Below are 27,239 nucleotides of genomic sequence, written 5' to 3'. Positions count from 1 at the left end.
GCTGAGGCAAGCCTACCAGAAAACCAGAGAGGCAAACGGCCGCTCCGGGTCAGAGCCCCAAACATGCCGCTTCTATGATGAGCTGCATGCCATTTTAGGGGGTTCAGCCACCACTACCCCAGCCATGTTGTTTGACTCCTTCAATGGAGATGGAGGCAACACGGAAGCAGGTTTTGGGGACGAGGAAGATGATGATGATGAGGTTGTAGATAGCTCACAGCAAGCAAGCGGAGAAACCAGTTTTCCCGACAGCCAGGAACTGTTTCTCACCCTGGACTTGGAGCCAGTACCCCCCGAACCCACCCAAGGCTGCCTCCCAGACCGGCCAGGTGAAGAAGGGACCTCTCGTGAGCGTACCTTTTAAAATACTATACATGGTTTAAAAGCAAGCATGTGAAAGGATTAATTTGCCCTGGCATTCACGGCTCTACTGGATGTACTCCCAAAGCCTTTGCAAAAGGTTTCTGGGGAGGGCAACCTTATTCCATCCACCATGGCAGGACACTTTACCACTCCAGTCCAGTAGCACGTACTTGGGAATCATTGTAGAACAAAGCATTGCAGTGTATGTTTGCTGGCATTCAAACATCATCCTTTCTTTATCTCTCTGTGTTATCCTCAGGAGAGTGATATCATTCATGGTCACCTGGTTGAAATAGGGTGTTTTTCTTAAGGGGACACTCAGAGGTGCCCGTTCCTGCTGGGCTGTTTGCCTGTGGCTGAACAGAAATGGTCCCCGCCATTAGCCACGGGGGGTGGAGAGGGGGAAGGCACGGAGGGTGGAGGGGCTATCCACATGGTGGGGGGAGGCAAAATGCGATCTTGGAACGAAAGCACATGTGCTATGTATGTAATGTTAACAGCGAGGTTTATCATGAAAGAGTGTACCCATTGTTCCATAAAATGTGTCTTTTTAAATACCACTGTCCCTTTTTTTTTTCTCCACCAGCTGCATGTGTTTCAAGGATCACAGGATCTTCTCCTTCCCAGAGGCTAGCAAAGATTAGAAGGTGGAAAAAACGCACTCGCGATGAAATGTTCTCTGAGCTCATTTTGTCCTCCCACACTGAGAGCACAGATGAATGTGTGGAGGCAGACAATGTCAGAGTGCAGGAAAGCACAAAATGACCGGGAGGAGAGGTGGTGGGCTGAAGAGAGGGCTGAAGCTGAAAGGTGGCGGCAGCGTGATGAGAGGAGGCAGGATTCAATGCTGAGGCTGCTGGAGGATCAAACTAATATGCTCCAGTGTATGGTTGAGCTGCAGGAAAGGCAGCTGGAGCACAGACCGCCGCTACAGCCCCTGTGTAACCAACTGTCCTCCTCCCCAAGTTCCAAAGCCTCCTCACCCCGACGCCCAAGAACGCGGTGGGGGGGCCTCCGTCCACCCTGCCACTCCACCCCAGAGGATTGCCCAAGCAACAGAAGGCTCGCATTCAATAAATTTTAAAGTTTTAAACTTTTGAAGTGCTGTGCGGCCTTGTCCTTCCCTCCTCCACCACCCCTCCTGGGCTACCTTGGTAGTTATCCCCCTATTTGTGCGATGAATTAATAAAGAATGCATGAATGTGAAGCAACAATGACTTTATTGCCTCTGCAAGCAGTGATCGAAGGGAGGAGGGGAGGGTGGTTAGCTTACAGGAAAGTAGAGTGAACCAAGGGGCGGAGGGTTTCATCAAGGAGAAACAAACAGAACTTTCACACCCTAGCCTGGTCAGTCATGAAACTGGTTTTCAAAGCTTCTCTGATGCGTACCACGCCCTCCTGTGCTCTTCTAACCGCCCTGGTGTCTGGCTGTGCGTAACCAGCAGCCAGGCGATTTGCCTCAACCTCCCACCCCGCCATAAACGTCTCCCCCTTACTCTCACAGATATTGTGGAGCACACAGCAAGCAGTAATAACAGTGGGAATATTGGTTTCGCTGAGGTCTGACCGAGTCAGTAAACTGCGCCAGCACACTTTTAAACATCCAAATGCACATTCTACCACCATTCTGCTCTTGCTCAGCCTGTAGTTGAACAGCTCCTGACTACTGTCCAGGCTGCCTGTGTACGGCTTCATGAGCCATGGCATTAAGGGGTAGGCTGGGTTCCCAAGAATAACTATAGGCATTTCAACATCCCCAATGGTTATTTTCTGGTCTGGGAAGAAAGTTCCTTCCTGCAGTTTTTGAAACAGACCAGAGTTCCTGAAGATGCGAGCGTCATGTACCTTTCCCGGCCATCCCACGTTGATGTTGGTGAAACGTCCCTTGTGATCCACCAGTGCTTGCAGCACTATTGAAAAGTACCCCTTGCGGTTTATGTACTCGCTGGCTTGGTGCTCCGGTGCCAAGACAGGGATATGGGTTCCGTCTATGGCCCCACCACAGTTAGGGAATCCCATTGCAGCAAAGCCATCCACTATGACCTGCACATTTCCCAGGGTCACTACCCTTGATATCAGCAGATCTTTGATTGCGTTGGCTACTTGCATCACAGCAGCCCCCACAGTAGATTTGCCCGTTCCAAACTGATTCCCGACTGACCGGTAGCTGTTTGGCGTTGCAAGCTTCCACAGGGCTATTGCCACTTGCTTCTCAACTGTGAGGGCTGCTCTCATCTTGGTATTCATGCACTTCAGGGCAGGGGAAAGCAAGTCACAAAGTTCCATGAAAGTGCCCTTACGCATGTGAAAGTTTCGCAGCCACTGGGAATCGTCCCAGACCTGCAATACTGTGCGGTCCCACCAGTCTGTGCCTATTTCTCAGGCCCAGAATCAGCGTTCCACCACATGAGCCTGCCCCATTAGCACCATGATGCCCACGTTACCAGGGCCCGTGCTTTGAGAGAAGTCTGTGTTCATGTCCTCATCACTCTCGTCACTGTGCTGATGTTGCCTACTCGCCTGGTATCGCTTTGCCAGATTCTGGTGCTGCATATACTGCTGGATAATGCGTGTGGTGTTTAATGTGCTCCTAATTGCCAAAGTGATCTGAGCAGGCTCCATGCTTGCCGTGGTATGGCGTCTGCACAGAAAAAAAGCATGGAACGATTGTCTGCCATTGCCCTGACGGAGGGAGGGGCGACTGACGACATGGCTTACAGGATTGGCTTACAGGGAATTAAAATCAACAAAGGGGTGGCTTTGCGAGAAACTGAATGGCCCCCTCAAGGACAGAACTCAAAATCTCAAGGATAGAATTCAAAACTGGGTTTAGCAGGCCGTTGATTTCACAGAGGGAGGGAGGGAGGAGAAAATGAATACAAAACAAATCTGGTCTATTTCTTCTTTTGAGCCACTCCATCTATCTTTATACATCTTGCTGGCAGCAGACTGTGCAGTACGACCGCTAGCCGTCATCATCTCCTGGGTGCTCGGCAGAAGACGGTGCAGTATGACTACTGGCCATCATCTTCTGCTGGCTGCTGATTAAGACAGTGCACTGCCGGTAGGACTCAATCGCCATGAGCCGAAACAAGGGAAATGACCTGGCTGAGTCACTCCCATGTTTGCCTAGGTGCCCGGTTAAAAGAGCACCCAGGACTACGTCAATGATGACTACCAGTCATACTGCACTGTCTGCTGTCAATAAACTGCTGCTGTGTAGCAATGCAGTACCACGTCTGCCAGCACCCAGGAGACATACAGTGACGGTTAGCTGAGCGGGATCCATGCTTGCTGTGGTATGGCGTCTGCACAGGTAACTCAAGAAAAAAGGCGCAAAACGATTATCTGCCCTTGCTTTCACGGAGGGAGGGAGGGAAGGAACGGGGGCCTGACGATATGTAACCAGAACCACCCGCGACAATGTTTTAGCCCCATCAGGCACTGGGATTTCTACCCAGAATTCAAATGGGCGGCGGAGACTGCAGGAACTGTTCGATAGCTACCCACAGTACAACGCTCCGGAAGTTGATGGTTGCCTCGGTACTGTGGATACACTCCGCCGACTACATGCACTTAGAGCATTTGTGTGGGGACACACACAATCAACTATATAAGAACGCTTTCTAGAAAACAGACTTCTATAAATTTGACCTAATTTTGTAGTGTAGACATACCCTAAGACACAGATCCTGAAGGGTATTTAGGTTCCTAATGCCTACTGAAACCAACAGGAGTTAGGTGCCCAAGTGCCTAAAGATGCAGATAGGTCCCTTTCGACCCTGTGTGTGGATGTAATTCTCTTTTCCCCCCCCAATGAACACTGTATATGTGAGTTGCATAGGGGCCAGATTTTTAAAGGCATTTAGGTACATAAAGGCGCACTTCGGTGCCTAGTGGGAATTTCAAAAGCACCTAGGTACTTAATTCCCATTGAGGCACCTATCTGCCCTCACCAAAGTTCAAAGTCCTGAAGTCCTCACCCACAAATGTAGTCTTGCTTCAGGCAAGTCCCCTTTGATAATGTTTGCCTGAAAAAGGACTGAGAAAAGCAAGGCCGGACTTCACGATTTGAGCCCAGTCCTGCAAATGGATCAAGTAGTGTGGATCCCTGCTTGTGCATGTAAATCAACTGGCATCAAAAGGGGTCAGCATGGGAACTGAGGTCCACCTGTACAGAACTGATTGTAGGACAGGGACCATAGTTATGACTCTTTGCATTCAGCAGATTATTTTCTCAATAACTAAAGAGAGAACATTTTAGTTATACTTTGTTGCCAAATATACATATGGTTCCAGTCCAATTAACCTGGGACTATATTAAAATAACAGCCACTGGGCATAATTTAGGATTTTAAAACAATAATATTATGAAAAAATTAGCTTCACTCTGTGGAGCCTGTGGCATGTATGATTTTCGTCTAAAGAGACTGAAGAAAGGAAAAGACTTAGGTAGCAAAAAGCAAACCAAATATTTACATACAGTAGTTATCCCTCTTGAAAGGACTTGAACAGAATTTAGTTAATCCTCACCACACCCTTGTATCATTAACCCCATTTTACAGATTTGGAAACTGAGGCACAGAGTGTTACATGCTGTGCCTAAGGCCAAAGTTGGAATTAGAACTCAAATTCCTGACTTCCAGGTGCATACTCAAAGCATGCCTCCTCCTCAAAAGTAAATGCATGGAAACCGATTTGACTGATCAAAGATCTGGAAAGGGAAAAAAAAATAGCCATGCCATTTTTCATGGAGAAACTGCAAACTGTATTAATTTTCAATAAGCCCAGAGGCAGTCATATGTAATAGCTTTCCCTTGTGGCTTGTGTGATGAACATTTGGCAACTGAACAAGAGCAGTTATTAATCAGTGGTAGTTTCTACATAAAGCACTTAAATACATGATTAGCTTCAATGGGACTTAAGCCTGTGCTTAACCTCAAGTACATGCTGAAGAGCTTTGCAGAATCAGGGCCTAAATAAAGATAGATTGTGGAATCTGGACTGTAGTAGAGAAGGCTCTACCCAGGGAATCCTCTTCTCTTTTAGCTAACCATCAGAGTGGCACAGCGAGACATGAAGAGAGGTCCTAATGTTTGTGATTTCTGCTGATTCAGAAGCATGTTTTCTTCCCACTCCATTCCTGCAGTGCCACATTGCATCAGAATTTCTGGGCCTCCCAGTGCAAAAGGCTCTCAACTAATGAGCCAATCTCTCAACTACAAGTAATTTGTGACACTTGCAATTAGGCCCAGATTGAGCGCCCTGCTTCTCATGTTCACCCAGAGGTAAGTAATGATGACACCACATTGAGCGCTCTTTAGTTATGACAGGGCTTGATTTGTGGCTTTTATGGAGATTAATTGGCATTCCCATCATCCTCCTTCATGGGACCCAAAGCTAAATGAGGAAGACAAATTTGCCCAAGAGCTGTGCAACACAGGAGTTGAAATCTCCATTATAATACAATGTTTCTGTTGCAGGAACTGCAGCAAAGGGAATTTTATATAAGTAGCCTTACTGATAGGAGTGTCTTTCAGCTTTATGCATTTCAGCAAAAATAGGAGCCAGGCTTTCCTTGGTTGGAGAAAAATACCTGCAACTATATTTAAGGCTTCAATGGTACAAGAGTATGGAGAAGACTTATGTCTATGTAAAAATATACAGCACCATCTGGAGGGTCAAGAGTGCTTCATAGTAACAGCAGCTGAGTTTCCAGTATGTCCATGAGTTTCATATTTTTAATCCTTTGGCCTAGATGCTGTGTGTTTTTTCTAAACACTACATCAAACATTAACTACTACCCATTCAGGGCAGGATACAGCAAGATTCCTATTAACGCGAACAGCAGGAAAGAGAATCACACAAGAAGGATCTTGTTGGGTAGTAGTTAGAAAATGAGACGGAATCAGGAGCTTTGGGTTTTATTCCCTGCTTTGTCACTGAGGGACCTTGGCCAAGTCACTTAGCTGTTTAATGCTTCAGTTTCCTGACCTGTCAAATACGGATAAGAATCATTTATCTCACAGGGAGGTTATGAGGATTAATTAATGTCCACAAAGTACTTTGATTTGTCCATCTTTGCAACCCAGTGGCAAAGGCATTCGTTTAAAACACAGGGAGTTTAGGGAGCAAAGCAGTGGGAATTAAATGTCATTTCAGCTATTTCCTCCCAGTGTAGTTGTATCAATGCCCTGATACTTACAGGATATCTCTTCTGCTGCTGCTATTACCCACTTGGGTGCACCATCATTTTAATGAGCCATGCTAAATAGGAACTTTTGCTTCTGTTTGGATAGCAACCAGTCACCCTTATTCAGCTCCTGATTCATTACAGAAGCTGTTACCTGCTCCCCTGATAAAGGCTTACTTGGTATTTCTGTGAGTACTGCAGCACGTGTCAAATCAAAACATAATTCAATCCAATCTGAATAATACATCTGCCCTTACACAGTATGGTTTAAGAATAATATGGGAACAATGTAATTCTTATGCTGAAGGACTAACATGGCACTGTGTAGTTTATGGAAAGCTGCTGGAGCAATCATGGGAAATATCACAGGATTTAAATTGATCAAATGTATAAAACAGAAATCACGGGTCATTCTGTACAAGCCATTGCTCTGTATTTAATGCTCTCCCTGCTTCAAGTTTTTACCAGGTGTCCTAGACAGCATGAGACTGCAAAAGAGACCAGAAACCTTTCCAAAAATATACTGCAGTACCTCTTTCTGTCTGGATTATTGAGTTTCGTATAACAGGTTTCTGAATGATGGTCTTTATTTTTATGCAAATTGTGATTTTTTTTTTTTAATTTTAGGAAGTAAAAATGTTTCACTCAGTGACTAAAATATCGGTTTCCCTTGAAATCTATCTAAATGGTGTAGCCTGCAAAACCCTGTGCTGCTGAGGAGAAAAAAACAACCTCCCACCGGGAGCTGTTTAAAAAAAAAAATTAAATAAAAACAATCCTGTGCAACTTCTGAGATTTGTGACAATCCTGTTTAGTGGGTGGAGCCTGTTGTTTAGAGATTCAGGGCCACATTTGCTTCCCTTATTCACATGCCTGGTTCCACTGATGTTGCTATTTGTGTACCTATGAGTAACCCAAGGTGTTTCCCAAACCTTGATATTCAATTTCAAGCTATTCTAGAAACTGATACATTATACGGCACCTTAGGAAGTCACTAAATTCCATCTATACCATTGAACTCACGGAGCCCAATTCACCACTACTGTAAGCAGGATTACTCCACTGGCTTCAGTGGAATTGGATGGGCTTACATCAGAGTGAACTTGGCCCAGTTCTTCAATAATAATTAATGAAATTAATGGAAAAAATGGAAAAAAATAGAAAAATGAAAGCAGAAGTTTTTTTGGTTTGTTTGTTTTTAAGTCAAAACTAAACAAACTGAGTGGCATAAACTAAATGTATGATAGCGCAAGAGGTACCTGGAGAATATATGTGCACGTTTGAGACGGCCAGGGTAACATGTGCATGCACACTCTGACATCCCACATCCCTGACAGTAAATTCATTAGACCACTTGTACCCCAGCAATATGGCTGTAATATATACAAAGATCTGAAGCATGGCCAGGAAATAAGATTTTCCCCAAATCTTCTCTACAGTAGCAAGGTAATCAACTAATCAATTTAACACTGGCCAAGAGTCATCTGGAGTGAGGAATGGGAGAACATGGAGGAGGAGGAGGAGGAAGTCAAGGGACCGCTCACTGCTTAAAAGTACCTCGATGAATCAGGGACGTGAATGAGGCATGGTTAGTAGGTATTCTTATCTTTCACAGGAGTGAGCTCACAGCTCCTCAGAAGGATCTCTTCACTCTTCTCACGAGCCTCCCCATACTGGATGACAGTTTCATTGTTCCCAAAGGATGTAGCTCCCTTATAACTTTTAGCTCAATGGTTAGAGCACTCACCTGGGATGTGGGGGAGACAGGTTCAATTTCTTCCTTGGCCTGTGGGGGTGAAAAGATTTGAACATGGACAACCACTTCTCGGGAGAGTGCTCTAACCACTGAGCTATGGAATAGTCTAATGGGGAGGGAAGGGGCTCTTGTAATCTCTCCTGTTGAACCTGTTCCACTTTGTATAAGTTAAAAGTTCACTGGAGCAGGGGGACTAGATTCTGGGTCTCCCATCTCCCTGCTGGATACCGTATCCACCAGGCGACTGTTCCCCCCAAACCCCTGGCCTAATGCTTAAGTATTTAGGCACCTAAGTCCCTTTGTAGATCTGGGCCAATGACCTGTAGTATGTGATGGCAGGATGAGCCTCTAAGCTGCATAGACCTCTATCTATGTCTCCTGAAGCCCTTTCATTAAGCAGGGCTGGAATTCATTGACATTACAGACAGATGGAGCAAAGAGGGTAGAAAGGGTGGAAGGGAATGACAATATATCAAGTGCTCAGGGGCTGTGATTTGCTACAAGTGGGAAACCTGAAGATGAGCGCTTTATGGGAGTTCCCTGTGGCAGCCCTTGGTCCTGGAAAATGAAAGCCAATGCCATGCTCCAGGTGGAGAGACTGAGATAGAGAGATGAAGAGACTTGCTGGAAGCCCAACGGGAAGCCAGTGTCAGAGCTGGGATCCCTGACTCTCTAGCCTGTGCTCAGACAGCCTCACTCATGAGGCATAAATATCATTCATGATACACATTCTCCCCCCCTACAAAGGCTCTGAAATCTTAGGACTGTGCTCAGTTATTATACAGGGTTTCATGCAGCATTTTTCAGAACACACTAAATTAAACTGTTAACATACCACTCCAATCCTTCTTCTTGAAAGACCATTTCCACCTCATATCATTTATTAATCTTAGCTGCACTGAATTATTAAACTGAAGTCCTCAATAACCCCCATCAGTAAAAACTCCAGTGTGGCTTTTAGACTCATATTTCTACTTTCTACTGTACTGCATTCTTCATTTTAATTACTGGTTCCCCAGTGTCATATCTTTGCAGGATATTTGTCCTCCTAAGAAAAGGCGGCTCGGGAAATATGTCGCTAGGCGTGACAGTAAGTGTGTTCCCAAAGGACAGGTGCGTGGAAGGATCATATTTTTATCTAGGAGAACCAAAGACACAGCAAAGTAAAGGGAGGAAACGGTTGCTGCTGCTTCTGCTGCAGTTGTGTGACTTAAGACCCTCTTCTTGCATGCTCAGCATCACATGGAGTCTGTGTGGAGAGGATCCTTCTGTGAAGCAAAAGCAGATTTTCCTGTTAGTAAGGGAACAGCAGGGAAATGGCAGGTGATCTACAGGTGGAAAATGTATGGCTCATGATGATGAATAGGTCTCCCCAGCTCGAATGTAAGAGCCTACATGAATTAAACACAATCAAACCCTGAACATTTTCTCCTTCTGTCATTTAGAGCAGTGGTGCTCAACCTTTCCAGATGACTATACACCTTTCAGGTGTCTGATTTGGCCAACTTCTCACCATTGGCATGTCTCAACGGGATTCTGGACGACCAGGTCATGGAGGAGAGAATATCACGTATTCAATCCTTGGGCACTCTATGGAGATTGCCAACAAGGGGGGCAGTTAGGTTATAGTGGGGCCAAGTTTGTGACGTGGACACCTGTCCATAGGAGAACTTGGATTGAGATTCTCCAACTCACTGCACATAGACCAATGAACAGTCATTAGCTGGTAACAAATTTTAGTATCTAGGACTTAGGCTACATTGCAAGTGAAGAGCTTACAAAGTCTCTATATCCCATGACCTGTCCACTTACCATAAGTCACATTTAGAACACATTCTCCTATCTCTTCCTCCCTCAGAGATCATCAGCCCACACAATCATCAGCTCTTTGAATCCACCTCCATCGGTTTGGATCAAGAGTCACACTTTCTGTCTAGTTTCTTTCTTACTTGTGCTCTTTCTATTTCATTACTAGTAAAATCGCTGGGACCACTAATGACAAATACAGATGCAGTGAAGATTCTAGGGGCCAGATTACATTTTCTGTACGTGATAAGTAAAGTATTACACGACTGCTCTTCTACCCCGCCTAAACTTTTTAATAAGAGGAGACAAATACCAGCTCAGCTGCATGCAACTGACACTGGACAGAGTTTAAAACGTTAACTCATAATGTATATGGCTGTACCAGTGGTTCCACCAAAAATAGATTTCCGGGACCTTTAACTTCAAAAGGATGCTCTTGAAACAACTGACATCCCAAAGGGCTTGTTCATCTAGTTTAAGATAATCTAGTGCTAGCTGGAAATGCAAGAGTGACAGCTTCGGAGACGGAGTTGATCTATCCATCCATCCATCCACAAAGCAGATACGGCACAGGCGGGGGGAGGGAAGGGGGGTGGCTTTTCCACACCTTGAGCGACTTAAGTTATACCGGAGTAAGCGCTACTGTGTACAAGCTCTATTAATGTGCCTCAGTCCTGACTGAGCCACCTCAAGGGATGAGAAGGAAGTTCAGTGTCTTGCTTATTCAACACATAGCTTCTCTGTTACGATTGTAGACAAACCTACCAATGGAGACAGTTTTTTATTATGTGGACACCTGCTCTCTAGGAGCTGGGCTGAGGCTGAAACATTTTTTCCATTAGCCACATAGTAGTCACTGGATGATAACCACTATTAGTCTTTATTGATCTGGGCTGAATTTGAACCAGGGACCTTGAAGTAAATCCCATTATCAACCCCCTGAGCCATCAGTCCCTTTATGGAGGGCACTAGGTAGTCTGACTAGTTTACTTTGCTCATTCCCCTGTTTGACATTAACATCTGAAGACAGGGACTGTGGCTCTCTATAGAGCCACATAATCCTATTTCCCCCTTCCCCTGACTGTCTATCATAGTATTCCCAGCCCATCACAAGCCAAAAGAGCTTGGGACCTGATCGCTGATCTTCCCCACGGGGGGATGGGCAGAAAATTGGAGATTTTGTCCCGCTCAGACTTTGAGCTCATTGCGTGCAGTAACACCGTGAAAAACTAAATGAAACTAAATGACTCCACTGCTCTCAATCTTTTTTACTGGTTTAAAGGAAGATGCATCCAGTCCACTAAGAAGCAAGGGGCCTACAAGATACATAGATTTTAACACTGGATTTCCCCTTGAGTCCCTTGGGTAATAATGTTTCTGGGGAGCAATTTGTGCAGCCTTAAATTTTCTTCTCAACTTGAAACGGTGCAATAAGAATCCAAATGTTACATACATATGAACAAGAATGATACCTGCAATGACACCTGCTACGGTGAGTTACAAGGGCAATCAATCCTCATGCTTCAGAGCACAAATTAGTGGTCAGGAAAAAATTGCCCTTCCCCACAACCCTTGGAATGTTACCGCAGAATGAGGTAAATTTCCTTTTTATTAGTAATAGGTGGTATCCCTCATTAGCTTTGATAACATTTATTCATATGCTATGAGTAATTATGATTATTTTCCATTATTAATAGCCACTGTTGAACAAGGGGAGCGGAGAAGTTATGTCATTTTCTGAAGCATCTGGAACTACCTGCTGTCGGGAGAGGGGACTAGGTGGATATTTGGTCTGATCTAGTGAGTCATTTCTTTTCTTTCCTTTCCTTAGTTCACATGCCATCACTCTTGTAGTCCACATCTTTCAAACTACACTGATGGGAGCAGAGTTCCTCTGGAGCTCCCACAAGTGGCGCTCTGCTCTTCAGATGGGTTCCTGTTGAACAAAACATGAGATTCCTTTTGCATCTGAGCAGGTGGAGTGTGTTGCAGCAGCCCAGACCCTACCTGAGCACAAGGACGGTATTTTCATTTCACTTAAATTAATTGTTAGTGGTTTTGCCCCTGCACAGAAAGGAGCTTAGTGAGAAAGTCAAAACAAATCTCAGCCAAATGGGAGGGTGGGGAAACTAGCCCCATAAATTAAGGCAAGCAAGTGTATTCTAGGAACAAGAAAGATCTCATGAAGACAGGGCAAGCCATGTCATGCATAGAAAGCAAATCGTCAGTGTCGGTCCCCCTTCGTGCCATTCCAAGCAAACCTCTATGTGAAGTATTTGTGAGCAAGCTGGAAACAGTGAGACCCTGGAAAAATAATTACGAAATAAACTCTACTCTTTGGTGGTATCTGTCCCAAAGGGAACAAAGTGTCTTTTGTGAAAGACTCCCACCAGAAGCCTTGCAGAGTTTGAACTGCATCTCTGGACTCCACTGGTATGAAACCTAAAGCAAGATCTTATTGTTCCCCTTTGCTTTTACTACTGAACATGGGGCTGAAAATCCAAATAGATTAAAGAAAATATGACTAATCAACCACATCTGGGCTGCCCTTTTCCCAGCACATGAATCAACTTTACTATGACTTAAGAAAAATCTATTAGCATTACCAAGAGATGGAATATAAAATGGGGGCAAGGTGAGTAAACATGGTGAACAGATGATCCCCAGACTAGCATCGGACCAATGACATGTTTGCCATATTGGGCTCGAGACTTTTTTCACCCAGCACATACTGGCTAAAGCTGAGATTTTCAAAGGGCTCCTAGGGAAATTAGGCCACCCAAATCCCATTGAAATTCAATGGGATTTGAGTGCCTAGATAACATAGCACCTTAGACGGAGATTTTCAAAGACCTTACCTTCTTCTGAAGAAGGCAACATGGGACAGTCACACTGCTTAATGTATCCCTAGAAGGTGCTCAGATACATGGTGAGGGGTGCAATGTAAAAACCAAAATAAATTAGCTTGTCCTTCTATTCATAGCAGGCGGACCTTATCCCTGCTCAGTCAGTTCCCTGACATCACTTGGGTGTGGGAGGTCACTGGAGGAGCATGCTCCTTCCTACCTTTACCTGTGTTGTAAATTTAAGAGGTAGCAGTTGATGAGGAAATGAAAAATACCTGTAATGTCTCCACTGCAGCCAAACCCGTCTTGTCTCAGCAGGGCCCGTTAGCCGACGATGGGTCCTTGTCATCATATCGCCCGTTTCCTTGGGAAGAAGAGGCAGGAGGGAAAGGATCAGCTCTGTAATCAAACAAAACAGAGATGGGAAAAGAGCTGAGAGCCCACGCAAACAATACACCAATGAATGATTCCCCCTGTGTGACAGATGACCTGCAAAGAAGCCTTCCTCTGGACACAGGGCTGCACCTTGTAACAGGTGTACAAGCTATACACCTGCAAGCTGCATCCACAGGGCTTGATTCTCCTCACACTTACCCCAGTGTAAAATCAGGAGTAACATCACTGAAATCAAAGAAAAGGCTGGTGTAACATCGGTGCAATATTAGATTCAAGGCTCATTGTCTTGCATACTCTTGGGAATACAGGTTAGCCAGGTGGTAGCACTAGGTTACCAAATGCCACAGAACCACCATTTAAAAAAATCATAGGAGAAAATTATATAGAGCATGGAATGACAAATCAGGGCTCAATTTCTGTTCAATTAAAAACAAAAAGGGAGAGGGGGTGCATCCCTATTTTGCTTGCAACAATGCAGCTGGGTTTCTTGAAAAGCTTGGCTGTAGTGCAAAGTCACATAGTCCTGAGGGCCAGGCAGGTGTTTTGATTTATATAGTCTGGCACCCTCTTTTATTAGAAAGTGGGTGGAATTTATAAGATACACTTTCAACCATTCTTCTTAAATACACACTTCCCGAACCACCTCTCCCTGTTAAGTAACTGTTTCCCTCCCAACTCTCACCCCCCTTCTCAGGGCAGGGATATTGAAAAGCAACTCTCTCCAAAGCAGTTTCCCTCCATGAGAATCTTTAATAAAAATGCAGCAGATTGTAAATCATTGAGATAGAGGGCCTGGGCAACAGGAAATTGAGAGAGAGAAAAATACAAAAATCTAAACGTGCTGCCAAGACAGCAATCTCTGAAGGAAAATGGTGCTAACATTATTTCCCCCAGTAGTTGAAAGTCACTCGGCAAACTTGAGTTAAGTTCACACCTCATTGAGTGGGCAATGAAATTCTCTAACAGCGCCCCTTACCCCACAAAATCAGCTTAAATATTAGAAGGCCCGCAATTAAAGTCAGAGAGCTGGCAGCTGCCCTCCAATGATTAATGGGTTCACACGTCTCCTGATGCTCTGGCTCGGCTGTGCACCATGCAATATTGGAGAATTTCACAACCTCACCACCCCCTTTGCTTTCACAGATGCTCAGCCTGGCTTTCCAGTCACTTCTCACTAATGCTGGTAAAATGAAAGCTCAGTTTGTCTGTCTAGGGTCTCTATGCACTGATAACAATCTCTCTCACAGGTAAATGTCCTTAGGAATTGTACTTTGAGTGGTGCACCATAAATGTCTATTACTCTTCTAAACTAATATAAAAACCAAACACAGTAATGAGCAGATTAGACGGAGCTGCCTGCTGACACAAATAGGCAGGAAGAATAGTATCGGCACAGTGGGGATGAGGGAAATCTTATTTCACTATGAAATCAGCAACACACGACCCAGAAACTAGCATGCACACACCAACCAAGAATTCTGGCTAAATCTATCTATTAATCTCTGTGTACGGCTGCACTAATCTGTCTTCTGCATAAGACATCTGCTCTTGTGGCAATGTGTTGAACTCTGCATCCAGCTGTGAGCAGCCTTCAAGACACATGTATATCTCCCCACTTAGGAAACTCAGGGCTGGTCTATACTAGAAACTTGCAACGGCATAGCTATGTCTCTCAGGCATGTGAAAAAGCTACACCCGAGAGATAATAGCTACACTGACATAATCCACAGCATAAACAGCATTAGGTTGCTGGAAGAATTCTTCCATTGACCTAGCTACCACCTCTTGGGAAGGTGGATTACCTATGCCAAAGAGAGAAGTCCTCTTGTTGGCACAGGTCATGTCTACACTGAAGTGCTACAGTAGCACAGCTTTCAGAATAGCAGCCGTGTTAGTCTGTATTCGCAAAAAAAAAAAGGAGGACTTGTGGCACCTTAGAGACTAACAAACTAGCACAGCTGTAATTTTTAATTGTAGACATGCCCTCAGGAAAAGGAAAATAGGAACTAGTAGAGGCACGGCAGGCAACAGCAGGGGACATATCTCCAGCTAATCAGGGAGGACAGCACTCGCTTACACCCTTCCCCTTCCATTACATGAGTACTGGCTGCAAAGGGAGGCAATGAGGAATCTTAAAACCAATTCCTAATCCATGCTGAAGAATTCATTTGTTTCTTTTGGTCCTTCTTTTTGTGCTACTGAAAGGTGCTAGACAGACAGCCCTGAAGACTGAAGCTTTATTTATTCACAGAGCAGGTGGAAGCATAGGAAACAGCAGTGTAAACTTCCCCCCACAATGGGCCCGGCCAGCACGCCTCAACCCTGAGCAGCAGGGAACGTTGCTAGGGAATGAGTAGAGTGAATGTCAGTGTCCATGGTCTACCTGGTCCTTGGTCTCTGCTGATATGGCCAGCAAAGATCAACTAGTGCCATATGTAGTAATGGCTTGTGATGTGGTTACTTGTCCGTTGGGACTTGGACTGAGACTGCAGAAAATCATTTCACACAGGTTCAGCAAATAAGCCGTCAGATGATCACAACTTTCAGTCATTACCAACCCAGACGAGAAACTGAAATTCTTCAGAGCACACCCCAGAGCACAACACACTAATCAGGGGTTCTGCAAAAAACATTTCCCCAGGGAGAGCAGTTCACCCATTCTGCCTCTGGGGTATCCTTGCTGTCAAGTTGTCCTCAGCACACACAAAAGCTCATCTGATTGGCTCATGTGCCAAAGTCTTGAAAGAGCATTCTTCTTTGTGAGGGGACAAAAGAATGGAGTCCTATTGGCTCATCTTGATTTGCTGAAATCTGTGCTAATAATTAGATATTGACTGCAAGTGAACGTGTATCTGTAAAAGAAGAGAAGCCTGGAAGATAATGATAATACCATTGCAATTCTGTTGGGCCTTTCATCAGAGGATCTCAACAGACATTAACAAAACCTCACAACAGCCCTATGAGAAAGGCAAGTATCACCATGCTCATTTCAGATAGGAGAAATGAAGCAATGTGAGATTAACAGATTTACCAAAGGTCACAGAACAGGTCAGGGGCAGAGTTTGGAATGGAATCCAGCAAGCTAGACTCCCAATCCCTTGTTCTGGCCATTAGTCCACACTCTCTCATTAAGCTAAAAATTAGCAATTGCTTAAAACCAAGAGACTTCTCAGACCACTCTAAGTGAGCATATGCTATACTGCACTAGCATTGTGTGTAAGCAATTGAAGGTCATGCAGGAATCTACACAGTGCATATAAAACCTCTACTGTGTAAGTGTGTGTACACAGCTGTGTGCAAATTGGTTTATCTGTTTCCGTGCAACAGGTCATTGCCTCCAACAAAGTGCTCGTTGTACCCTATCATGTTTATGAACTGTACACGTTTGTGTATATATATAGGATGGCAATTGCTTGTCCACACATCAGCAGTCTGTACTGCTGCAGAAGCAGGTGTATATAGTGCAGAATAAATCCCTGATTAGAAAACTCACTTTCAGAGTCACACTGTATTTTAAGCAAGTGTTACACGGGTGAGGCCCTTCCCTGATTCTGAGATGATGCTCTTGTTTAGGTTACATTTTTTTGTTTGTTTTAATACTGAGCTTAATATTGTTGGTCATATTTTTAAATGGTTGGCGTAGTTCTCCTGAGCAGCCTGGCCAGAAATGCAGGTGCTTTACTCATAAAAATACTGCATGCTTCACTGTGCAAACAAGCAGCACCAAGGTAACCAACTAAAGAGGGGTGACAGGCTGTCTTCAGTAAATACTTGAGGCTTATCCTGAGAAGTTATGCTAAGCAGTAGCAGAATGGCTCTCTAAAACAGTGGGAATCTCAGGAAGTCATTTCCATTTTGTGAGGCACCCTGAAAGTGTCCCCAGTGTATTCATCTTCCACACAGACTATTTTGCAGCCTATCCATCATTTAAAGGAGATGGGGCGGCGGGATGGTGGGGGAGAACAATCTCCCAGTTTATGCAAGACATCAATAGAGTGATGGCCTCCAGAGAGGCACAGCTGCAGACAACTGCTGGGACAAATGGAGAGGTGGGGAAAAGAACAGTCTGCAACCAAAGGGTGGGACAGTTTCTGAAAAGAGTTGGATGGGCCGGGGAAGGGAAAAAAGGGGCAACCTCAGCAATTAATGGAACTTTTCTTTCAAGGGTTTGCAGGTTGGAAGGAGGAGGGTCCTGGAGTACACGATGCCCTCAGTTAAAGGTGGTTGGGGAAAATCCCCGCACTTTCTTAGTGTCCTGTGAAGTCTGAACGGATGGCCCAACCCCCAAAAGGAGGTGATGGAAGACAGCTCATAACCAGTGATCTCATAAAACTGGCCCCATTAAAGTGTCATATTCAATCATGTGCCCCCCCCCAAAATCTACCTGACCTGTTCTATCTGCCTCTGATTAGACCTGGCTGACATTTAGTTAATCTCTTTAATTCCATCAGATCTGTCCCTCTCCTGGGGTGGGTGTTCTTGCAGCTGGAGAGAATAGGAGTAACCTCTTCTCCCTAGCTGGCAGGGCGCTCAGTCCCCAGAGGAAGGGAATGCGCCTCATACTACACCACAGTGATCCCTTCTAGCCAATTTGGAGACAAGCTTCAAACATGGATAATAGAAATGGGGGAGATCTACTTGCTGAAACTAATTCAACCCATTGCCTGTGGAGGATTGCTCTATATTTTTCTTTTCTACTTTTAGGAAGGAGCCAGATCATCCCTATTTTAGGATGGTGTTTGGCATGATATTAAGCTGGGAGGGGAAGTTAGTAAATAGAAGGGGGCAGTATGAACATTTGGAGAGCAGAGGACCTTTTCTTGGGGAGGGGGAAAACAAACCAACAGGCTGGCCAGCCCTATAGAAAAAACAAGTTATCCCACGAAGGTTCAGTCGGCCCAGGTTTCGGTTTGTGTTTTAAATAATCAGGAACACTTTCAGTGCAATCCTGCTGGAGGCAGCAAAAACACAGATGTTTCAGAAGTAGACAGAGAATGTTTCATACAATGGATCCACACTCCAGGGCTCTCAAAAACATTTTACACCATTATACACAACCGGGAGAGCACTCGGAATGATAACACGTGCCAGTCATGAGTATATCACCGGGAAGAACATCTTAGGGGACAAGCCAAGAAAGATCAGGCTCCTCAGCTTGCAGAATGGTCTCCCCCTTTGCCAGAGAGTTTCACACTTGTTTGGCAAAATTAAAATTCCAGGATCAGCGAAGACAACATCATCAGGCACTTAATCTCTTCTGTACTCTTTGTTAATAGAATGGTCACTAAATGTCAGTGGAAAAAAAAAATTCCACATCACTAGTTTCTTCTCACTGGGAAGGCAAGTGTTGTATTAAGTCTCAGGCATTATATATTTTCGTTATGCAAATATATATAATATCTACACACATTTCCTGGAAGCAAATGGTCACCTAGAATGAAAGTCAAAAGCAGAAATGGGAATTTTCAGTGCTTTCCCCACCTATTTGTATTTATTAGTGTACACTTCTGGGCCCCAAACAGAGATCAGGGCCCCACTGTGCTAGAGAATGCCACTGCCCTGAAGAGCTTACAATTTAAACAGACAAAGAGAAGAAGTGAGCGTGGGGAAGGGGAAACAGAGGGAAAGTAAATTGCCTGAGATCACTGGCAGATCTGGGAACAGAATCCAGGTCGTCTAACTCCCAATCCACTGCTCTAGCCACTGGAATACACTGCCTCTCCTAATTCTTTGCCTTTTTATTTCTAGATATTTTGAACTACAAATTCTCATAAGCGATCTCACAGGCCGGAGAGTTTTCCCCATTGGAGGGAAAGACTCTGAGTGGCTGGCAGTAAGGTGCCAGGTTTTGTTTTCTTAAAATTCATTTGCCCCTAACAGGCAGAGTTACACAGCCCAGACAGGAGATAGGATAAGTTTCTACTCAAACTCACTGGTTATCTGGCCAAACCTGCATTTTATTTTATGTTTTCCCTTTCGATGCAGAAAGATGCCAGCTCAATATAAAAGCACACATATACACAACACTGCAGCAAGAGACTAAGATAAAACAGAAAAATTACACTCCAGTCTCTTGGAGTATTAGTTATAACATCACTATTTATTATTAAGGTGCTGGTGGAGTAGGACACACACGTGTAACTATTCTCACCAGACTGTCTGCTCAAATAAGACCTTGAAGTGTCAGACGAGAAAAGTCTGTTCTTGGCTGATAAATAGATCTCATCTCTTTTCTCCCTGCTCTTCCCCTCCAGCCCTTTAAAGCATAGGACCAAACACAAACTCCTTTCACACTTTTGATTCATTCCTGAGAATGCAGATTAGAAGAAGCAGGAAGCAAGGGAGACCTTGGAATACTTTTCACTGCCTGAGGTTTTCCCTTGGAGATCAAGAGAGCAGACATGCAAGATCCTCTGACACAGATGGATGGCTGAGATCTATCTTTCTAAAAGCTGCAGTAACACAACCCTATATGAAGAAAAGGAGTACTTGTGGCACCTTAGAGACTAACCAATTTATTTGAGCATAAGCTTTCGTGAGCTACAGCTCACTTATAAAAAGCCTCACCAATTTGCATAGGTGACTACAGACCCAAACCCTTGGATCTGAGAACAATGAAAAAGCATTCAGTTTTCTTACAAGAAGACTTTTAATAGAAATAGAAGTAAATAGAAGTAAAGAAATCACCTCTGTAAAATCAGGATGGTAGATACCTTACAGGGTAATTAGATTCAAAACATAGAGAACCCCTCTGGGCAAAACCTTAAGTTACAAAAAAGATACACAGACAGAAATAGTTATTCTATTCAGCACAATTCTTTTCTCAGCCATTTAAAGAAATCATAATCTAACACGTACCTAGCTAGATTACTTACAAAAAGTTCTAAGACTCCATTCCTGGTCTATCCCCGGCAAAGCAGCATAAAGTGAGCTGTAGCTCACAAAAGCTTATGCTCAAATAAATTGGTTAGTCTCTAAGGTGCCACAAGTACTCCTTTTCTTTTTGCAAATACAGACTAACACGGCTGTTACTCTACAACCCTACATGACATGCAAGTGCCATTTCACCATCCCCCACAGTAAGACATCCTCCACAACAACAGCGCAGCACGCTGTTGGGCTGAGACCTCTCAGTGAATTCAGGGATCATGAAAAGTGCTGAGATCAACCACCTTCGGGAGTGAAGTCCTCGATTCATTCACTGAACAGGTACAGCAGCAGTGCAAGCTACCCCCCAGCAGTGCCTGTGCTCTCCCACTAGCATGTCCTCGGTCTTATTTTAAGCGGGAACCCCTCTACGGCCCACAGGACAAGTCAGTCTGCATTCTGTCTTTTGCCTCTCTGCTAAGACTGAGAGTGTGCGGGCTAGTTGTGATGCAGATGAGCTTCCTACTAAGAACAAAAGAAAGACCACTGACTCATTTCACATAGATCACCAGAAAGATGGTCAACACTGATCCTACATCTCCCTTTGATAAAGGGGGATACAGGCTGCAAGATAAACTCCTTATTTTGACTTGCCACTGCTTTTTGCAACCAACCCTCTTGTTCCCCACCATGTTGGTCCCTTTAGTTGATAAAGTCCAATGCAGCTTGAATCCTGGAGAGATCTTCTCTTTCCCTTGCTTGGTCTATACTAGACTAATGTTTTTTTAAATATCCCACTGCTGCAGTGGTGCGAGCTCTAGTGTAGACAAGGCCTTGAGAGTTGCCAACATTGTCTAGACCTGCTTGGAGCAAGACTGGACATTTAAAAGTAGCAGCAGCTGGTCTACACTAGTACTCTTACTGTTGACACCACCTATGTAGCTGCACCAGAGGGAAATTTTAGGTCTAAAAAGCCAGTGTAGACAGCATCTCTGCATGATAACACTATATTTGAGATCAGATGGGACCCCTGCGCTAACAGTTCATAAATCTGTACATCCAGGGAACAGGTATTCTCAGTAGGATCTAAACACTGGCTTGTGCTTCTGCTCCTGGTCCAAAGCAGCCAAAGTCTACTGACAATCTCCTCTCTTAGGATACTGGGAAAAATAAATGGTTTTTGTTTGTTTTATAATTAAGGAGATTTTATAAATTAATGAAGCAGAAAATGGTTTCCCAGTTCCAAGAGCATGTTACCTATCTGCAGACATCACTATGTTTTTAAAGGAAGCAAGTTATTGTTAACGATATTTCACAGCACCAAAACAGCTACATAAAAAGTAAATTATGCATGAACTCTAATAGATTTATGTGGGAGATTTCAGCCTCATGCATGTCTTGGAATTTTCTGATGGAATTTACAGGCCTCCTTCCAATGGATGCTGTGCTCAGAATGTACCCAAGTGGCGTTTTTAACATAACAAGGCATTGCTGGGTTACCTAGTACCTTTAATAGTTCTTAATAACCAAGACCTAAATCTTTAAGCTTGTGTTACCTAAAACTACTGTCCTACTCTTTCCAGTGCCAAAGGCTGAAGAGAAAGAGAAGAGAAAGACTGCAAGACCTCTATGCCCTGGTCTACACTAGGAGTTGAGGTCAAATTTAGCAGCGTTAAATCGATTTAACCCTGCAACCGTCCACACGACGAAGCCCCCTTTTTTTTTTTTTTTTTTTTTTTTTTGACTTAAAGGGCTCTTAAAATTGATTTCCCTACTCCACCCCCGACAAGGGGATTAGTGCTGAAATCAGCCTTGTTGGGTCGAATTTGAGGTACTGTGGATGCAATTAGACGGTATTGGCCTCCGGGAGCTATCCCAGAGTGCTCCATTGTGACTGATCTGGACAGCGCTCTCAACGCAGATGCACTGGCCAGGTAGACAGGAAAAGGCCCGCGAACTTTTGAATTTCAATTTCCGGTTTGGCCAGCGTGGCAAGCTGCAGGTGAGTGCAGAGCTCATCAGCAGAGGCGACCATGATGGAGTCCCAGAATTGCAAAAGAGCTCCAGCATGGACCGAACAGGAGGCACGGGATCTGATTGCTGTATGGGGAGAGAAATCCTTGCTATCAGAACTCCGTTCCAGTTTTCGAAATGCCAAAACCTTTGTCAAAATCTCCCAGGGCATGAAGGACAGAGGCCATAACAGGGACCCGAAGCAGTGCCGTGTGAAACTTAAGAAGCTGAGGCAAGCCTACCAGAAAACCAGAGAGGCAAACGGCCACTCCGGGTCAGAGCCCCAAACATGCCGCTTCTATGATGAGCTGCATGCCATTTTAGGGGATTCAGCCACCACTACCCCAGCCATATTGTTTGACTCCTTCAATGGAGATGGAGGCAACACAGAAGCAGGTTTTGGGGATGAGGAAGATGATGATGATGAGGTTGTAGATAGCTCACAGCAAGCAAGCAGAGAAACAGGTTTTCCCGACATCCAGGAACTGTTTCTCACCCTGGACTTGGAGCCAGTACCCCCCGAACCCATCCAAGGCTGCCTCCCGGACCCACCAGGCAGAGAAGGGACCTCTGGTGAGTGTACCTTCTAAAATAGTATACATGGTTTAGAAGCAAGCATGTTTAATGATTAATTTGCCCTGGCATTTGCGGCTCTCCTGGATGTATTCCCAAAGCCTTTGCAAAAGGTTTCTGGGGAGGGCAGCCTTATTCTGTCCACCATGGTAGGACACTTTACCACTCCAGGCCAGTAGCACGTACTCGGGAATCATTGTAGAACAAAGCACTACAGTGTATATTTGCTGGCATTCAAACAACATCCGTTCTTTATCTCTCTGTGTCATCCTCAGGAGAGTGATATCATTTATGGTCACCTGGTTGAAATAGGGTGCTTTTCTTAAGGGGACATTCAGAGGTACCCGTTCCTGCTGGGCTGTTTGCCTGTGGCTGAACAGAAATGTTCCCCGCTGTTAGCCATGGGGAGGAGGGAGGAGTGAGGGGCTAGCCATGTGGTGGGGGGAGGCAAAATGCAACCTTGGAACGAAAACACATGTGCTATGTATGTAATGTTAACAGCAAGGTTTACCATGAAAGAGTGTACCCATTGTTCTATAAAATGTGTCTTTTTAAATATCACTGTCCCTTTTTTTTCCTCCACCAGCTGCATGTGTTTCAAGGATCACAGGATCTTCTCCTTCCCAGAGGCTAGTGAAGATTCGAAGGCAAAAAAACGCACTCGTGATTAAATGTTCTCTGAGCTCATGCTGTCCTCCCACACAGACAAATGTGTGAACGCAGACAATGTCAGAGTGCAGGAAAGCACAAAATGACCGGGAGGAGAGGTGGCAGGCTGAAGAGAGTAGGTGGCGGGCTGAAGAGGGGCTGAAGCTGAAAGGTGGAGGCAGCGTGATGAGAGGAGGCAGGATACAATGCTGAGGCTGCTGGAGGATCAAACTAATATGCTCCAGTGTATGGTTGAGCTGCAGGAAAGGCAGCTGGAGCACAGACCGCTGCTACAGCCCCTGTGTAACCAACCGCCCTCCTCCCCAAGTTCCATAGCCTCCTCACCCAGACGCCCAAGAACGTGGTGGGGGGGCCTCTGGCCACCCAGCCACTCCACCCCAGAGGATTGCCCAAGTAACAGAAGGCTGGCATTCAATAAGTTTTAAAGTTGTAAACTTTTGAAGTGCTGTGTGGCCTTGTCCTTCCCTCCTCCACCACCCCTCCTGGTGCTTCTCTCCTCCACCACCCCTCCCGGGCTATCTTGGCAGTTATCCCCCTATTTGTGTGATGAATTAATAAAGAATGCATGAATGTGAAGCAACAATGACTTTATTGCCTCTGCAAGCAGTGATCGAAGGGAAGAGGGGAGGGTGGTTAGCTTTCAGGGAAGTAGAGTGAGCCAAGGGGCGGTGATGTTGGTGAAATGTCCCTTGTGATCCACCAGTGCTTGCAGCACTATTGAAAAGTACCCCTTGCGGTTTATGTACTCGCTGGCTTGGTGCTCCGGTGTCAAGATAGGGATATGGGTTCCGTCTATGGCCCACCACAGTTAAAGAATCCCATTGCAGCAAAGCCACCCACTATGACCTGCACATTTCCCAGGATCATTACCCTTGATATCAGCAGATCTTTGATTGCGTGGGCTACTTGCATCAGAGCAGCCCCCACAGTAGATTTGCCCACTCCAAATTGATTCCCGACTGACCGGTACTATCTGGCATTGCAAGCTTCCACAGGGCTATTGCCACTCGCTTCTCAACTCTGAGGGCTGCTCTCATCTTGATATTCATGCACTTCAGGGCAGGGGAAAGCAAGTCACAAAGTTCCATGAAAGTGCCCTTACGCATGCGAAAGTTTCGCAGCCACTGGGAATCGTCCCAGACCTGCAACACTATGCGGTCTCACCAGTCTGTGCTTGTTTCCCGAGCCCAGAATCGGCGTTCCACCACATGAGCCTGCCCCATTAGCACCATGATGCCCACGTTGCCAGGGCCTGTGCTTTGAGAGAAGTCTGTGTCCATGTCCTCATCACTCTCGTCACCGCGCTGATGTCGCCTACTCGCCCGGTTTCACTTTGCCAGGTTCTGGTGCTGCATATACTGCTGGATAATGCGCGTGGTGTTTAATGTGCTCCTAATTGCCGAAGTGATCTGAGCGGGCTCCATGCTTGCCGTGGTATGGCATCTGCACAGAAAAAAGGCGCGGAACGATTGTCTGCCGTTGCTCTGATGGAGGGAGGGGCGACTGACAACATGGCTTACAGGGTTGGCTTACAGGGAATTAAAATCAACAAAGGGGGTGGCTTTACATCAAGGAGAAACAAAAACAACAACTGTCACACAGAATGGCCCCCTCAAGGATTGAACTCAAAACCTGGGTTTAGGAGGCCAATGCTCAACCCACTGAGCTATCCCTCCCTCTGGTATTTCAGGTAGGACTTCACGGAGGGGGGAGCAAATGAATACAAAACAAATTTGGTCTATTTCTTGTTTTGATCCACTCCATCTATCTTTTACATCTTTGGCTGGCAGCAGATGGTGCAGAAGGACTGCAAGCCATCCACATGTCCTGGCTGCTCAGCAGAAGACGGTGCAACAGGACTGCTAGCCATCCTCATCTCCTGCCTGTCCGGCAGAAGATGGTGCAATAGGACTGCTAGCCATCCACATCTCCTGCCTGCTCACCATAAGATGGTATAATAGGACTGCCTGCAGGACTAAAGAGACTGACCTGGTCGAGTCACTCCTAATTTAGTCCCTGCACCCATGGAGCACCTCGGACATGATGAGGATGGTTTTCAGGCCTATTGTACCGTCTGCTGCCACAAGGCAATGGGTTGCTGCTGCTGTGTAGCAATGCAGTACCGCGTCTGCCAGCACCCAGGAGACATACAGTGACAGTGAGCTGAGTGGGCTCCATGCTTGCTGTCGTATGGCATCTGCACAGGTAACTCAGGAAAAAAGGCGTGAAACGATTGTCTGCCATTGCTTTCACAGGGGGAGGGAGGGAGGGCCTGATGACATGTACCCAGAACCATCCGCGACAATGCTTTTTGCCCCATCAGGCATTGGGATCTCAACCCAGAATTCCAATGGGCAGCGGAGACTGCGGGAACTGTGGGATAGCTACCCACAGTGCAACACTGCGGAAGTCGACGCTAGCCTCGGTACTGTGGAAGCACTCCGCCGAGTTAATGCGCTTAGAGCATTTTGTGTGGGGACACACAATCGTTTTTATATAGTCGATTTCTGAAAAAACAACTACTATAAATTCAACCTAATTTCGTAGTGTAGACATACCCTATGGACACTCATGCTTTCTTTCCTCTTTCTCCTCAGACACAATGATCCAAGCCTCAGAAATTAATTTTGCCTTCACTGGTATGATATTTCTTGTGTTGATGATGTCAGTCATCTATCTATTAAGAACATTAAAAGAAAATAATGCAGTAGACTGGTTATTAAGCAATCTTAGGCATGATAGCTCTGAGAACTAGATCGGGGACACGGTAAGAATGCTGTTCTATTATGTAGTATAGATAGGACTCCGCTTTTAAACCTTCTATTTGAACTCCGCAAACGCCATGGTCATCTCAGTGTGGGGACAGTTAACATTCTGATAGCAATACAGAGCATTGCTGTTGTAATGGGGTCTCCTCACACTGCTAAAGGTGTAGTGCAGACATTGCTAGAGCAACAAAATGGTCTCGGATGAAATCCCAGCTTTACTGAAGTCAACAGGAGTTTTGCCATTTACTTCAGTAGAGCCAAGATTTCACCCCAACTATTATGCCAAGGGAAACTATTTCTTGGGTTGAGGATGGGACAGCATAGAATAAAGCTGTGGCTGAACAAGTCTGCTAACCACTGTCCAGTTATTGCCATTCACTGCTCTGGGCTTGCAGAGAAAAAAGAGCTTTTTAAAATTTCATCTGCTTTCCTCACTGTACTCCCAGATTTTCCTTTGTTTTTATCATTGAAAGAAACAATATAGAGCTGGCTTTTCTGGTTAGAGGGGTACTAGAATCCTTTTCCTGCCAATAGGCATCAAGTACAGTTTTCAAAAGCATCCAAATACCAATGTAACAAATGGCTCCTTCCCCCTCTCCTACTTGTATATTTCAACATATTCCCTTAGGGATCTGGGAATCTTCACATCACAGCGTAGATTACAGATCTTAAGGAAAATAATGTGTCATCCACACCAAGTACACTCTTTCAATACTTACACAACTCTCTTACAAGAAATGTTGGCATTTCACAACCAGGGAAAGCATGCATTCATCACTCAGGACTATGTACTTGTCAGGCTACAACGCAGTGGCATTTTTAGCTACCAATGTGTGAAGAAAAGCATCTGCAAAGTTTAATTGTAAAATGTGCATTTTCCCCGCCTCTCAAGCGTCAAACTCAAAACTGTCAAATGGATTTGTAAGGAAGCTTTTCCCAAACCAAACTGACTTCTAAACTGAGCTGAAGCATGACAAGTTTTACCTCAA

General features: G+C 45.1%; 1 protein-coding gene across 8 annotated transcripts in view; it reads right to left on the bottom strand.

Annotated features, from left to right (window-relative positions):
• Positions 1 to 1,564: 1,564 nt before the first annotated feature.
• Positions 1,565 to 27,239, bottom strand: part of TRIM44 (tripartite motif containing 44) — a 106,573-nt gene continuing 80,898 nt past the window's right edge. For 2 of the 8 annotated variants that reach the window (XM_048852372.2, XM_048852376.2), the window contains 2 exons: positions 13,240 to 13,363; positions 1,565 to 9,580 (listed from right to left, as the gene is read on the bottom strand). In XM_048852372.2, coding sequence (XP_048708329.2) covers positions 9,523 to 9,580; positions 13,240 to 13,363 — 182 coding nt within the window. In that variant the 3' untranslated portion in view covers positions 1,565 to 9,522. The other 6 variants (XR_007357028.2, XM_075129518.1, XR_007357029.2 and 3 more) reach the window with 6 other exon arrangements.

Source organism: Caretta caretta, chromosome 6 (genome assembly GCF_965140235.1).
Source record: "Caretta caretta isolate rCarCar2 chromosome 6, rCarCar1.hap1, whole genome shotgun sequence".
Taxonomy (NCBI): domain Eukaryota; kingdom Metazoa; phylum Chordata; order Testudines; family Cheloniidae; genus Caretta; species Caretta caretta.
Note: the sequence above shows the minus strand (reverse complement) of the source record. Positions and strands in the feature narration are given on the sequence as shown.